Below are 16,334 nucleotides of genomic sequence, written 5' to 3'. Positions count from 1 at the left end.
ACTTTAGAAGACTTTTCGGAACTGAAAATTTCAAGAATATCGAGACATTTACATACATATCGGAACACGACTGTACTAACAATGCTGTAATATCTACATGAATTTAAAAACTGTAGTCATTTATCGGATATTATTTTTTTCGTAAATTTACTAGTATCTGCATTGTTCCCATACATGACGTAAAATGTATTCGCCGATAGCTAAAATAATTTCAAATAATATTTAAGAATTATTTGTATAAATAAATTTTGTCGGAGAAGTACATTCTACAATTTTCTACATAAACTTAATTTCGTTTTGTTCTTTGCCTTCTCTTTTAGCTAATCGAGGTTACATTTTCTTATTCTCCCACCTCTGCCTTTTATTTCCCCTATATTATGTTATGTTAGTGATGAGGTCGAAATGTCGCAGAATATACCTATTCATCTCCCCTTTTCTGCTGTTCGTTGTTTTGTTTTTTTTTTTATGAACACTTAGAATCAATTATTAACACAGAGAATCACATCACACTTTGAGACTTATTAGTAATAAGTAATATTTTGGATACTTATTTGTATATTTTTTCTAGGTTGACTATTACAGCTTCCTGTCCAATGAATCTCCAATACTTCCCGATGGACAGACAACTTTGCCACATAGAGATCGAAAGTTGTAAGTATAAATATTGATGAACTATGTATCTGTCCTCACACTTTACTATCACATTGATGGCTAATCCGTTGTTTGTTGAGTGTTCACTTGCACACAATGTCGGGTTGGTTCGAATCCACTCTTCCAATGAATTTACTAATTTGTTTGACTGCAAACGGAATTTTAAATCATTTTTACTTTACCAAAGAGCACGCCGTGGAAATAATTCCCTTTGACACGATGGCTGGACGTAAATTCATATTTTATACTGATTGTTTTTCAAGGGTCGTTATTAAACACGAAATAAAAAAGGAGACTTTTTTCACCATCTTTTTGACGTTTAATTATTTTTTTACGAACAATATGATAATGACGTACTTAAAACCTTAATTATTCATTAATATTCAAAATATTGTAAAACTTTCCGCACATTTACCTTTCATGTATGCCGACTTCGATTCTTAACTAAAAATAAATAATACATAATTAATAATATTTATATATTCAGTGTTCTTAAAAAAACTAATTTTTATATTTTTATTTTAATTGCATCACTGAAAATTAATATATTTTATTGCCATTTAAGCAAAAAATAATTTTTAATTCCATCGAAATTCATACCTGAAACAGAAAATGTTAATTTGTAAGCCTTATTTGTTTAAAAAATTAAGAAACAATACGACGATCATGAATATTGCAGTAAATGACGAATCAAAAATACAAGTCTTTACATGAGTGCGTTTTTAAAAAAAGTTGGAAAGTGTTCAATATTTTTTTTTAGTATTCGATTCTTTTTTTTACAAAATTTGTAATATAATTGACCCATTATCCTTACACACTTGTGATTGAAAGGTACGATGTAATAAATTGTGTCTCTCCCAATATTGCTTGTGTGTTTCGTTACTTACATGTTTCCATCGTGTTACCTGGTTATTTCCTTGGCGCTGCTTTTACATGTACACAGTCGCATTTAGTCACATTAATACTAGCATAATAATACGCTACTCAAGTTAATATTACTGAGTAAACTATCAGACAAATTGACAACTATTGCACAGTGGTGCCTTTGTACAAATAAACATAACAATATATTTACATATAAATATGCTTTCTTTTCAAGTAAATAAATATCAAAACATATAATCAATTTTGAACTGTCAAGTCGGGGGTTTGATTCAAAGCTTTTGATTCTTTATGCATTATACAGTCGTAAATCATTTTTACGGAAAAGAATATATGGTTACGTATCTGAATAATAAAAAATCAACTCTGTTTTACGTATGGTTTATATTTATATTTTTTTAAACAAAATCATTTTGATAATAATGGCACCTTAATGTCATAATTTGTATACTTTTTATCATGTAGTAGAACTTAAGTAATAAAATTGATATTTTTTTTGATAATTTTATAGAAATTGGTGCCATCAATAAACGTTAGTGATTTATCAATATAAACTGGAAAGAAGGATTTTAGGTCCAAGTGATTGAAGTAAAATCATTATATTTTTTAATATAGTCCTGTTAAATTTCTTGTTAAACATGTTATTTTATATAATAAGTTTACAGAGTTAACTGTCGTCATACATGTAACGCATGTAAATTATAATATAAATTAATTAAAAACACATTAGAATTTGATTTCAAAATTAGAATAATCCTAACAAATCCTTAAAATCATCACTAACCTATTAATTGAAATAAGGTTTCCCTCATAACTAGCCTCGGTAAATAATAAACAAATGAAATTTGTTAATAACAAAATATTTGAAACAAACGCCAGGCTTTTGTATAAAATAAAATGTATTTATTTATAAAACTGGTACTGGATGCTCCGTTAAATACGGCAGTTATAAAAGGTCAAATGGTCGCTATATCGAGATATTTATATAGGATCGAATAGTAAAGAACGGAATTATCGGAGTCGGATATAACGGTGCATCCAACGTAAAATACCTATACAATATGCCGAGAGATATACATGTACCCCGGAGATTTGTATGATTTTGTTACTTTAGTTTGATTTGGTTAAACGTCGGTCTCCTTCTCGAATACAGCACCCGCGGAAGGCAGACTGTCTATACAGCTGTGTGACCACTGAGCGGTGCAACGAGGCGAGCTCGCGCCGCCGCGCGTCGCGCAGGCCGCAGCGCGACGGCGCGGCGCGCGGCGAGCCGGCGAGCGCCTGCCGGCCGGCCGACTGCATAACATACTGAGAACCGTACTTGCAGGCCGATCCCACCGACTGCCAGTAGTGCCGATGGATCATACTCTATTTAGCATTTGCGTTTGAAAACTTTGACAAAAGGGAACGAACATCGCCGCATTGTGCATCAATTCCTCAGTAAACCCAGCCGCCCGCCCGCGCGGAGCTCGTTTCTGCGGGCGATCATGTTGTGGATTGCGAACTTACAACATTATACCTCAGTCTCATCGCCCCGTTGTTTATGAGTTGAAGGCACGCATGGCTCACACGCCCGAGCACCCCTCCCGCATGTCCCGCCCGATCACCGCCGCTCACAACACTGCATGGATTGTTTGACTTCCTCCTTATTTTGGCTCGCTTATTCCGCTTCCAATCGCTCTCTGGCTTGGCACGGCTGAGTGAGTGGTCACGTTTGTCTTCTCAATATTTTGTTATGTTCTCTCTACCGGTACATTTTCATTTTACTTTACTTTTTATTTATTTGTACTCAATATTTTTATTTTATCGTTAATAAGTATTTTTAGTAAACTTTTTTGATTTACGAACCTTTCATTTATTTTTATTCTTGATAATTTCATGCCAATTGTAGTTTTATGTTTATCTCATCCATCGACATCCGGTTCGGAAGTTCCCAATATACCCGAGAGACGATAAACATAACCCAACGTCGGGCACTTGAGCTAACTCGAAAGACGCTGAATAATTCGAGAGACCAAAATTGGTCGAGTGTCGCTGGGCAACTCGAGCGAGTCGAGCGTCGCCGGGTAACTGCGCTGACTCACTAGTATAGTATCTGAATAACTTCCGAACCCGATGGGTACTGACAATGAACTGAACCTTCATACAACACCCATACTCTCACAATTAAGGGCTCTTCGCGGAGGACCTTTAAGTGCAGCCGACCGGCCCCAGTCGGCTCGCCCCCTGGCGGCCGGTCGGCCTAGCTGTAGCGAGATGGACGGTGTCATGTTGTAATGTAAATGACGGCATTTTGTGTGTTTGCTCTTGTTTGGCTCTGGAGTCGGATACACAATGCGCGATATTCGCTACTTCTGGCGAGACGGACTCAGTAGCGTGGGCATGAGCAACGAGGTGCAGCTGCCGCAATTCCGAGTGCTGGGCCACAGGCAGCGCGCGACTGAAATTAACCTGAGCACAGGTACAGCCTGTCTGGCCGCACAAGCACTAGCCGGCCGGTCACTCTCACCCCTCAGTCGGTTACCATAGCTTCCATAACGCTGCACATTACGTTTCCTTTCTTTCGTATGTACCTTCTTTTCGACCGCTAACGAGGGAAGGTAAGTTCAGACCCCAAACCCATTGTACCGTAACAAAACCCACTGAAATGGGTCCGGGGTCACTCATTCTCTTCACTATACAGTCGGCTACACGATGAGGGATATCCGCTATAAGTGGAACGAGGGCCCCAACTCGGTGGGCGTGTCCAACGAGGTGTCGCTGCCGCAGTTCAAGGTGCTGGGCCACCGGCAGCGCGCCATGGAGATCAGTCTCACCACAGGTATGTGTTGGCCATGTTCCCCTCGCGCAACACGCCCAACAGCCTCCGTACTACGTAGTCCCTACAGACCGTCGGAACGCGCTAGTCGCGACCCACTACCTTCCGGCCTCTTCTCTTATTGGTTCTAACTCAGAATACAACCCAGGTTTGATGCGCTGTGACTTCGGCTTTTGTAGATGCCCGCGGGAAATGTTATGTATTTTTTCGCTTTTTTTCAATCTAATATTTTTATTGAAATTTTAAATTTTCATAGATTAATTCTGGCATGTAAATTCGCTTTTAACCAGAAACCTTTTTACTTTATTGGTTCGATATTTTACTAATATATTGGCAAATAATTGGTTCCCAAATGAAAAGCGTTTAGTGAAAACGAACAATAAATCGAGAGTAGTCCAAAAATATATAATACCACATGGTCATGAAATCATCCATTAAATATTTCGGTGGAATTTTAAAAAGGTGTACTAACCATATGTCTCGATTCACAACTCCCGACGCACGACACGCCGCGCGCACTGCTTTCTCTGTGTGCTTCCAAAGCATTCTGTGAACACGTCTCGTGATATTGTGTTCATCTTAGCCAAGTCACATGTGTACAATCCAATGTGATGTAATGTCCACCCTGAGTGTTTTTGTTTACACATCGTGTTTGTGTCCTCACTCTTACTAGTCTCAACGCTTCTTAAACTAAACGGTTATTGGATGCTAATGAGATTGTTCATTTTGCAATGTAAAAGCTCCTTTTGAAAAAATTACAATTTTTTAGTTTAATACTTTGAAATCACGGCAGAAATAAATAGTTTTTCAAGCGGTGAGACTTAATACTTGATTTAAAATATTATTATGCAGTGTTTGGTAGATAATATTAGAAACATAATATTTTGGAGAAGAAATGTAACGATAAAACTTAATATATCTTTTCAATTTGTGTAAAATGTTTTTTTTTTAATTATTCATTTAATGTTTAAATTAAAATAAAACGAAATATTTGACTTAAATCGTTTCATAGTTAAACATGGTGGTACTATCAATAAAATAGTTGATTCGGTGTGTAATATGAGTTTGTTTAATTTTCCAACATAAATTGGAATCAAGAGTTGGATCATCCAATATTTTTGTTGGTCGTAATATTTGTCGGAACGAATTTTATGTCTTGAAGGCGATATTGCAGATAAACCCAAGTAAAATAGACTAAATTTAAAGAAATACTAAAAAACCACCGTACATTACTCAATGTGGAATAGGGAATAAATTTAATAAAATTAATAATTACGGCACACGTACCGCAACAGTTCAAGTAAATTATGAATAGTTTTTTTGATAGTTCCTAGCCATTTATTTCGTTATATATTCTATAATATCAACCAAGAGGCGAGTCGTATATCCTCAAAAGTAACCTCGAAGTATTCACTCGACACGGTATCGAGAAAAAAAAGCATCATCATAATTTCAAAACTGGTTTTATGTTACAAATTTTGTTATAAGAAAAAAATAATGGCGACAACTTTTGAGAGAAAACCCCATTTTAAATTTGGAATAACCGAATTTGCAAGTAAACGGTAAATGTAGATAGTTATGCAAATTTCATTGCATAACATTTGTTTTAAATTTAGAGAAAAAGCATTTATCTCTTGAGGGATTTTATTTATGTAGAAAAAAAAAATGTAACCTTCTTAACCCAAAGTTAGTTGTAATGTCTAAAATTTAAAATTATGCGAGTAATCGCTCTTTAAGCATTCGGCTTAAGCTTTTTCTATTATATGTGAGACGAACCTAAATATTTTATTCATCTCTATGTAGTTTTATTGTTAACAGATTTTTAAAATATTGAAGAAAATTTATTTTAGAAACAACGTCTCTATTTTTTTTTATCTTCAAACTTCATATTTGATAAATCTAAGTAAACGTTTAATAAAATATAATAACTCTTAAAATTGTTCATGAAATGTTTAAAATACAGACAAAATTTTTGACCTATGTATTGTCGTTTAATTTTTTATTGAAATTAATAACTCTGGTCGTCCTATTTTTTTATTACAATCGAACGCAGATCCTTAAGATTGTCTCGAGAATTTCATTGTATTCTCACGTTATCACTTAATAAAACTGCCTGCTTTAAGATTTTTACACCTTGTAAATACCGAACCAAGACTGACAAGGGCAGTTCGTGTTTTTGTTTGCTACTAATTTCATGATATATGTTGCTGACGTTGCAAGAAGGTGTAACGGTATCTTTACGTGGTAATTTTTGCTGATATACGACTCATGTATCATATATTTATGTTTTTTTTAAGGCCCGTCAGAAAAACTGTTCCCGTAATATAGCAACTGTAAAGATTTATATTTTTTCTCCATCTTATATTATTGTAACATACAGGAAACTACTCTCGACTGGCTTGTGAGATCCAATTCGTGAGGTCCATGGGATACTACCTGATCCAGATTTACATCCCGTCTGGGCTAATCGTCATCATCTCGTGGGTCTCCTTCTGGCTGAACAGGAACGCCACGCCCGCTAGAGTAGCGCTGGGCGTCACCACCGTATTGACCATGACCACGCTTATGTCCTCGACCAACGCCGCTCTTCCGAAGATCTCTTACGTCAAGTCCATCGACGTCTACCTGGGAACCTGCTTCGTGATGGTTTTTGCTAGTCTCCTAGGTAACTCTTCCTATTCAGAGGCTACTATTTGTCAACTGAAGGTTGTGAATCGTTTTTCCATAATACTTGAATAACTCATTAACGATATTTTCTTTCTAGACCAATTTTTGATTTTTAGTTCAAATCATATGGGTGTTACAAAATGAGAATTTACCTTTAGATTTAAAGAATCTATTCGAAATTCAGTTTCAATGCTACATACTTTTAAACCTCTGCCAGGGCCCGTGCATGTTTCAAATCAGAAATGTACGTTTTTCACTTTTTGAAAAATCCCCCGAAAATATTACAAATAAGATCGATAAATATATTTTTCTTTAATATGAAATAATCTTTATGAATTTATTTTTCAATAAATATTTCATATGTTTATATTTTTTATTTTTAAAAATCCAACCGTCATTCTCTGGCTGAGAATCAAAAAAAAAATATTTTCGTTCATAGTAGAGAGATCATTTCTAAGTCCCTGTATAATAAAATAATAATTTAATATTTTCAGAGAAAAAATATCTTCCACCATCCTAATTTAAATTTAGCCTTATTATCTCAACTCACCGTAAACATTGTCCGTCGAATATTTTCAGGTAAACACATTTCACCAGATTTTCTTGAAAAAGTTAAAATCGACCCATTTAATAAAAATCAAAACAAAGTATATTTTTAAGGAATTAGGACTCGTACAGACTCTTTAAATAAATATATTATTGCGTAAAATCAAAGCCTATTAAGGGAAAAATAAAGTAATGAGGACTTTTCCTGCAAAATTCAGCTAAATGGATATAACTTCACCATCGTTTATACTTGCGAATAATATAATCTGTTATTTTTTCGGTAACCTTACATGCTTGTTACACACGATCGAATAAATTCGCTTTTCGAAATAGCGGGTCATTTGGTGTTTCTGTCACATTCCTGGTCACAATTGTCCTGCACAAATCAGCATTTGCGTGGAGACATATTATTAACCAACAAAAACAATACTTAATCATCTTGTATTTTCAGAAATAGGATAAGTCCGTACCGGAAAACTTGTATAAATCGAACGACCTGCCATTATTTAATAATTTATTCAGTACACGTGTGTACCAAGCATAGAATGAATACGCAATGAATTCTCTCTTACCTTGTATTGTATTAAATATTGTGTAGAATGTACAATGTTTAAAGCCATAAAAAATTCAAGTTTCAATTCACTTTATTCCGTTGATTATGTTAGTTAAGTAAATATGTTATATTGTTGAAGATATTGAACAAACAAAATTTAATGTAAGACTGCATAGGAAATATTATACTCGATCTAATGTAACAAAAAAATTTATCTCAAACTTTTCTAATGGTCAGATGAAAAGATATGTTTTTTTAAACACATTTATACGGTCGTTTTAAAACACAAATATATTACGTTTTATTTTATTAAATTTTTTAAAGGATTTCATTTCTGCAGTTTTTATGAAATATGGGCCCAAATATTATGGCCATATCTATTTTTTTTATTGATCTGGAGTTTTATAAATTTGTATATATATATATATATATATATATATATATATATATATATATATATATATATATATATATATATATATATATATATATATATATATATATATATATATATATATATATATATATATATATATATATATATATATATATATATATATATATATATATATATATCCAACACATAAAATGTATTTTTAATGCGTTTTTATTTATTTTTTATTTACTGAATTACTCATTTCTACGGCTTAGATCATCTATTCAGTATATCATACGAACCGAGAATCTAGTCAATTAGTAGTTCTACTTTTTTACAGATTTTTTTAAATGAATAGGTTGCGACTGTGCGAACACAGACATATCGGAATAAGGCTTACTCATGGACCTAAGAATCAGAAGGACGATTGTTTTTCTAAACGCTACTACTTTTAATTTTGTCTATAATTTTCGGAACAACCAAACATCGTCAAAGGCAAATAAGTATGTACCAACTTTTCAAATTCAAACTTATTTATTTAAATTTTTAATCACCCAAACTGAAAATTTTGCCGATTTGTGATCAGGGTCTCATGATATGCCTAGATCCAATACGTTTGTTAACTACTGATTTCATTTTTTGCAATTTCTACCAGTGTTTGCGATGTCAATATTTTTATATCAGCCTGCGACGGTTTGTTTGTTAACCTTAAAATAATATTGGCAGTATATTCATCATTGAATTATATTTGCCTATCGTATTTTTGCCACTTTATGGCTTTGGGTAAAGTACTGATATTTTGACCGAAACCGTATGATACGAACGTTATTCGCTCGCGGCAAGGCGTTCGAAGATAATATTCCTCTGATATCCTGGGTCCGAGTTTGTACACTTTTAACGCCATTTACCTTAGGCGTTTCATCCAAAATCATATCGATGTTGAAAAGCTAAAAGTTTTGTGAAAGAAATGAGATATTTTTCAATATGATCAGATTATTTTTATTAATTGCTTTGAGTATGAATCAACAAATCAAATTACTATTTTTGTCAGTAAAAGAAGCTATTGGCGACTTTGGAAAAAAGACAATAAGATCCATATTTTGTTAGAATTCAAATGAATCACACTGGTCTGATATATTCCTAAGAGCCCTTCAAACTTTTTCACTTTCATAGATCGATATTATTTTATTGAAAAAAAAAGTAAAATATGTAAATTAAATCATTCTGCAAACTGTTTTACCATGATTGATAAGCCTTGATGGTAATTAGAAAACAAGTATTTTATCGGTGGTGAAGTGTCTTGGAGCATAGCCTCGTCGCATATTTTAAATACACTTCCGGCTTTTGATAGCTTTTTAAGTAAATATTTCGTTTCTTAAAAAACATTTAAAACAACAAAAAAAATTGTTTTGCCAAAATAATAAATAATGTATCCATTTCAACTAGATGGTCACGCGTCATCGATAAATTAAAAGCATTTGGGAAGCTCATTGTATTACCTGAAAAATGTTATGGAAAATATCGAAATACGTAAATTAATGTTAACACTCTGTCTTGAAAATAAATGCAGGACAATCGACTCCATACACTGCACCACCGAATGTTAGTTAGATTATTGTAAAATTAATAGATTTTATTAAACCGAGAAACTGACCAGACGGAACGACATGTGTCATTGTTTATTGTAGAATACGCCACGGTGGGTTACATGGCCAAAAGAATTCAGATGAGAAAGCAGAGATTCATGGCCATACAAAAGATAGCTGCTGAGAAGAAGATGCAAGCGGAAGGACCACCTCCGGGAGACCACGGCTCGAAAGGCGGAACGATGAGCAGGCAAGGACCTCCAGGGAGGGCATCTGTAAGTCTATAAACTGAAATACAACTTTTCACGAATTACTATATTTGAAAACTAGAACCCGACTCACTGGGAATTACAACTTACATAGAGTAAACAAAATTCAATTTACTGAGAACTACAACTTTTATGAACTAAAGTAAAACTTTCTTAGAATTCCACCTTAACGATAAACAGGACTATTTTCAGACATAATTCTGTTTACTTAATTTCAAAGAGAGCTGTATGTTTGTATAATTTGTTAAGACAGTATTTTGGTTTTGATGATTATAATAAATCCCAGTCTTTTGTCCGCCTCCTTAGTGTAATGGTTAGCACACTCGGCTACCGTTCTGGAGGTCCCGGGTTCGATTCCCAGCAGGGGATCAAATAAATATAAGTGATTTTTTCACTTTAATATGTATTCAATATTATCCTGGACTGATACCTGAAGCGAATGGCTGATCACCTTCCCTTCATATGTTAACGATCAATATAAGACTGCGTTTTTATGATGCAGTGCCCTTTGTACCATTGGGGTGCGGATAAAGGTTTTAAAAAATTAATCGATAGTTAAAGAGTAAAATAATAAATTAAGGAATTTCACTAGTCATCTAGGTTTAGCGGTAAAATCAATCTATAAACTGTTGACCGGCTAAGCCAAAACACATATTGTTGACAAAGCGTCGCAATACTGTTAGATAATGGTTGGTAAATTAAGATTACCGGACGTATTGGAAGTGGTTATTACCACTTATTGAGTTTATTACTTATTGACTTCATTACAGTTTCTGAAATAACTATTTTTCATGGGTAACATGATATTTAAGTATTAATATATATCACACTTTTACATTACACATGACTTATTTGATTATACTCAGCTAAATTTAACCCCTGGAGTAATTTTGAACGCGGTTCTCCCTAATATTTTAAATACAATATACTAAAGCCATCCCCTTTTCGATTTTTTCCGGGATGAATACATGAAGGTTTAATGATATAAACGTGCATAGTGTCGGTTAGTTTAACTTTATTTCGATTCGTAATAAAGCATACTTAAATTTGAAATCTCAATTTATCTGATGAAGAATTTGGAAGTCTAGGTATTCACAGGGCTTACGACCCGTCATAGACTGGTTTAAGTGATCCATTATACACGTGTAACCTTCACCATTCTTCTCACGATTGACAACTACACAACTCAAGTTTTGCAATTCATGTTATTAATAAATATTTCATAAAATTTACATCTCATTTCATATTCGTTTAATTTTTATCCATATTTTTCGGCATCTATGTTGAGATGTGAAAATGAAAAAATAACTCCTTGGTGAAAAGCTCGTTCGCTCTATCCCAAAAGAAAAGAGCTAACTAATAGTATTGATACTAAAGATCTTATTGATCTTATTGATACTTAAGATCTAGGAAGCATAAGTAAAAGTAGATTTACATCTAATCGGTAAAAAAAAAGTATTTACCATGTTTTCAGTAACATCAGCTTCATGGCAATAAAACTCAAAATGCAAAAGTCGTTAAAAATAACCACATGAGTTATTTACAGTAAACTTTTGTTCAAATTATTTTTTGACATCTCAACAAAGGTGAAGAAGAATATGGAGGTCTGGGCATTTACGGGGCTTACGGCCGTCATAGGCTGGTTTATGCGATTACTTTACACGCGTGTTACATTCACGAATTCTACCCATGATTGACAACCACACTACTCAAATTCTTAGAAGCTCCATATATAATATGCAATTTCGAAACATTGTTCTTGAACCACTAGAACTTCACTAGAGACATCTATTAGTGAGATGAAAATTATTTGGACACACTCAAAGTTCTGTATATATGATCCAATTTCGAAACATTGTGCATAGAACTTCATTTATGTTGAGATGTCAGAAAATAAATTGAAAAATCACTTCTATTATTGGAGGTAATCCAGATTAGTGAACAAGCATTTGGACACACTCAAAATGTTGCTCTAGTTCAAGGGCATTTCAAATAAATGGTTGCATCGCGCAAATTGTGATATTTACGTTTATTGAAATATTCAGCTTGTATTTTGTACGTACTTGCTCGGTATTTATAGTAAAACATTACTATTTAGTACAACAAATCATTAGTCTTCATGTATCCCGAAGGCGTTCATCGACACCCTTCGCACGCTTGCCGCTCTCCGACATTTATTCTTTTGACAAGTCCAGATTTGTGAACAAGTATTTGGAGATACTCAAAATGCTTTGGTTCGTTATTTACACTAAACGCCTTTGTAATGGACTCACTGACTGCTTTAAAACGGGGCAGTCGGGCTGTTCCGTCGGGGTATGCCTGTACTTGTTAGTGGAACGCTTGTTCCAGGAGGTGCGATTCAAGGTCCACGATCCGAAGGCGCATTCCAAGGGCGGCACCCTGGAGAACACCATCAACGGAGGGCGAGGGGGCGGAGGAGGGGGCGGCGGGGGAGGAGGGGATGAAGAGAACCCGCCCGCGCCTCCAGCCCACCTGATACACCCTGGCAAGGTATGACCACGACGCCTTCAATCCCACCACCCAATTTACTCCTCAATAAGAATAAAAGTTTCTAAGCCCTTTTACATTTGTGTTGTGTCGGTTTGTGGCCCGTGGTTAGTGCCGCGGACTCTTGAGTCAGAGTTTCTCGGTTCGGACCCACTCTACCACAATTTGATACCTATTTCTAATAATGAGCCGCTTAGGCTCACAGGAATAGTATAAAAATTAAGTATTTCTGTAAATAATAAAAACGCTAATATTTCTCTTTTATTTATAAAAATATCTAAAAAAAAATAGGGGCCCGTTTAAAAAAAAAAACACTAATGAAATTGCAACTTGCTTACTTATATTTTTATAACAAGTTGTAAAAATAAATCCCCTTACAAATACCGTTTATTGTAAATAGAACCATTATTAGACATTAATTCATATTATCAAATTTAGATACTTGGAATCTTGTAATTCTAAAGGTTGACATCTTATTCTATTTAATTGTTTCACAACCGACAGTTTAATATAAAACTGTCGGTTGTAAAAATATTAAATAGAATACAGAAACAGAATCTACAGTTTAATAATATATAAAAGTGCTTAGAAATTTCAAACCCTTATTCGGAAAATAAAATTATCATAAGGTCAAACTCTTTCGACATCTCACAATTTACTCGTTACATTTATTAGGACTAAAAATGATAGGTGTAGCATAAAAAATGTATATTTAGGTAGGTAAATATTTTATATGAAGACCTTGGGAAAATAATACGATAAATTTTACTTTGTAAAAATCTAAATATTTATCGATACACGAGTTCTATTCTGACACATCACAAATCGTGTTGTTACGAGATAATAATGGGTACTTGAATGATATAAGGTATATTATATTACATTTAATGATAAATAATAAGGATTTTATTTTTTTTACTGTATTTCATTTATAATATATCACAAATTACGTATTATTTCTTATTTTCTCAAGTAATCCTGCTTGAAATTTAGGAACACTTATTATATTTCACTAAGTACCAATTGTTATCTTAAGGCTCAAATTATTATCGTTAGAAGCGCGTATCTCGAAAAATTAAATCCAATTTTCTGAAAATATTTATTTTTTTAAATAATTTTTAAACGAAAGACATTTTCAATTTATATAATCCTAATACTTAAATCATAATAAAAAAAAATACAATAAAAAATTTTCTTTATATTTTATTAGGTACGCAATAAATTTTAGGAGGTACACCACATTCCTCTATAATATATTTTATGTCCTTTAGCACGCACAAAATTAAAACAGAAAACATTTCAAAAAAGGCAAAAAGCAGGATTGCGATTACTTTATATCTTATCGAACGGTTTCAAAATTATATTACAAAGAGTACATTTCACAGTGTTGTCGGGTTGGCGTACAATTTATGATTATTTTCTTCATAAAAGTTTGGAAATCACTGTCCAATGTCATAATTGACTAAAATCTGTACATTTTATTTTGATTCCGAATGAACTTGTCTATCGTTATGCTTTTTTTATAGGAGTATTACCTCAATTTATGTATTGTCACGTATCGTAATATTAGCCCAAGGATTCGGTGACTATTAAAACTAATAAAATATTAAAGTATTAAATTTAACGCCGAATACAGTCGCATTTTAGGAAATTCAACTAGAATAATTTTCATCGAAATATTATGGTTTAACTGTTACTCACAATATTAATCAGTTACAAACATTAAAAATAATAGAATATAATAAAACAATATTTGGTTTCTAAGCAATGTATTTCACTGGAAAATCAATAGATTTTTAAACTACATTCATTTTTATTTTGAAACTTCTTCACCCAATATATTATTACACTCAAATAATTTAATATCACTAAAAAAAATTATAACAAATATCAAATAATATTGTGTGAAATAAAATTATTGGGTTTTCTTTTTTTTTAAAGTTTTTTTTTTACAATTAAGAATAACAATAAAATTATTTCATAAGCAAATGATAAATTAAATTAACTAACGGGCAGTTTAAGGTTCGGTCAAAATATTACTATTGAACTCAATTTTGCGCGAAATTTTCATTGTATTTTTTTGCAATTTGCGGAAATGTTTTTGATTTTCTGCCCTTAGTTTTAACGAGAAAATTTAACGAGCTCCGGTTCGTAAAATTTTCTGTCCTGGGCTCTGAAAAGTCAACAAAATACATTATTGGCCAACTTTTATTGCGATTGTATATTGACTGCGTTTTTGCCATGCGTTATGTATAACAATTTTACTATTATATTTGGTTTGTATAATTTACATATGTACCTGTGAGTGTCGTCAAAATATTTTTTTAAATATTTAAATGTAAGCGGCTCGAAATATTTGTATCCATTAACCCAAATATTTATAAACATTTATACACATACATACACACACATATATATATATATATATATATATATATATATATATATACATATATATATATATATATATATATATTAATATATATATATATATATATATATATATATATATATATATATATATATATATATATATATATATATATATATATATATATATATATATATATATATATATATATATATATATATATATATATATATAATATATATATATATATATATATATATATATATATATATATATATATATATATATATATATATATATATATATATATATATATATATAAATATATATATATATATATATATATATAAATATATATACATATATATATATATATATATATATATATATATATATATATATATATATATATATATATATATATATATAATATATATATATATATATATATATATATATATATATATATATATATATATATAAATATATATATATATATAAATATATATATATATATATATATATATATATATATATATATATATATATATATATATATATATATATATATATATATATATTTATATATATATATATATATATATATATATATATATATATATATATATATATATATATATATATATATATATATATATATATATATATATATATATATATATATATATATATATATATATATATATATATATATATATATATATATATATATATATATATATATATATATATATATATATATATATATATATATATATAAGTATATGTACAATATAAGAGTTTTCAAAAATCATAAGAAAATATATTTGCGGAAGTTTAAAACAAAATATTGCTGATATTTGCGAATTGTTTGAATCATTAAGTTTTGTAACAATGCTTTCCTTTCTCATCCAGGTAAGAACATTTTTTTCTTTTTTATTTAAGGATTTCTTCTGAATAAAACAATTATTTTTCAAAGAACATATGTATTGTAGGCTTGGATTAATTAGAATTTTTTATGCAGTTTTGAAAACAGTCGTTGCTTAAAAGGATTGCTAAATTGTTTAATGATATTAGTTATTGACATTTATTTTAATAAATTTCGTT

General features: G+C 31.3%; 1 protein-coding gene across 4 annotated transcripts in view; it reads left to right on the top strand.

Annotated features, from left to right (window-relative positions):
- Rdl (Resistant to dieldrin) overlaps positions 1-16,334 on the top strand; it is a 132,428-nt gene that overhangs the window by 112,420 nt on the left and 3,674 nt on the right. For 2 of the 4 annotated variants that reach the window (XM_088275079.1, XM_088275080.1), the window contains exons 5-9: positions 569-651; positions 4,217-4,354; positions 6,732-7,016; positions 10,182-10,354; positions 12,698-12,859. In XM_088275079.1, the coding sequence (XP_088131205.1) occupies positions 569-651; positions 4,217-4,354; positions 6,732-7,016; positions 10,182-10,354; positions 12,698-12,859 (841 nt within the window). Of the gene's footprint in view, positions 1-568; positions 652-3,856; positions 3,995-4,216; positions 4,355-6,731; positions 7,017-10,181; positions 10,355-12,697; positions 12,860-16,334 lie in introns of all 4 variants that reach the window. The other 2 variants (XM_088275082.1, XM_088275081.1) reach the window with 2 other exon arrangements.

The sequence above is a fragment of the Brachycentrus maculatus genome, unplaced genomic scaffold, assembly GCF_059751285.1.
Source record: "Brachycentrus maculatus isolate JH-2025_06_01 unplaced genomic scaffold, ASM5975128v1 h1tg000781l, whole genome shotgun sequence".
Lineage (NCBI taxonomy): Eukaryota > Metazoa > Arthropoda > Insecta > Trichoptera > Brachycentridae > Brachycentrus > Brachycentrus maculatus.
This window is presented reverse-complemented; position numbering and strand designations above follow the sequence as displayed.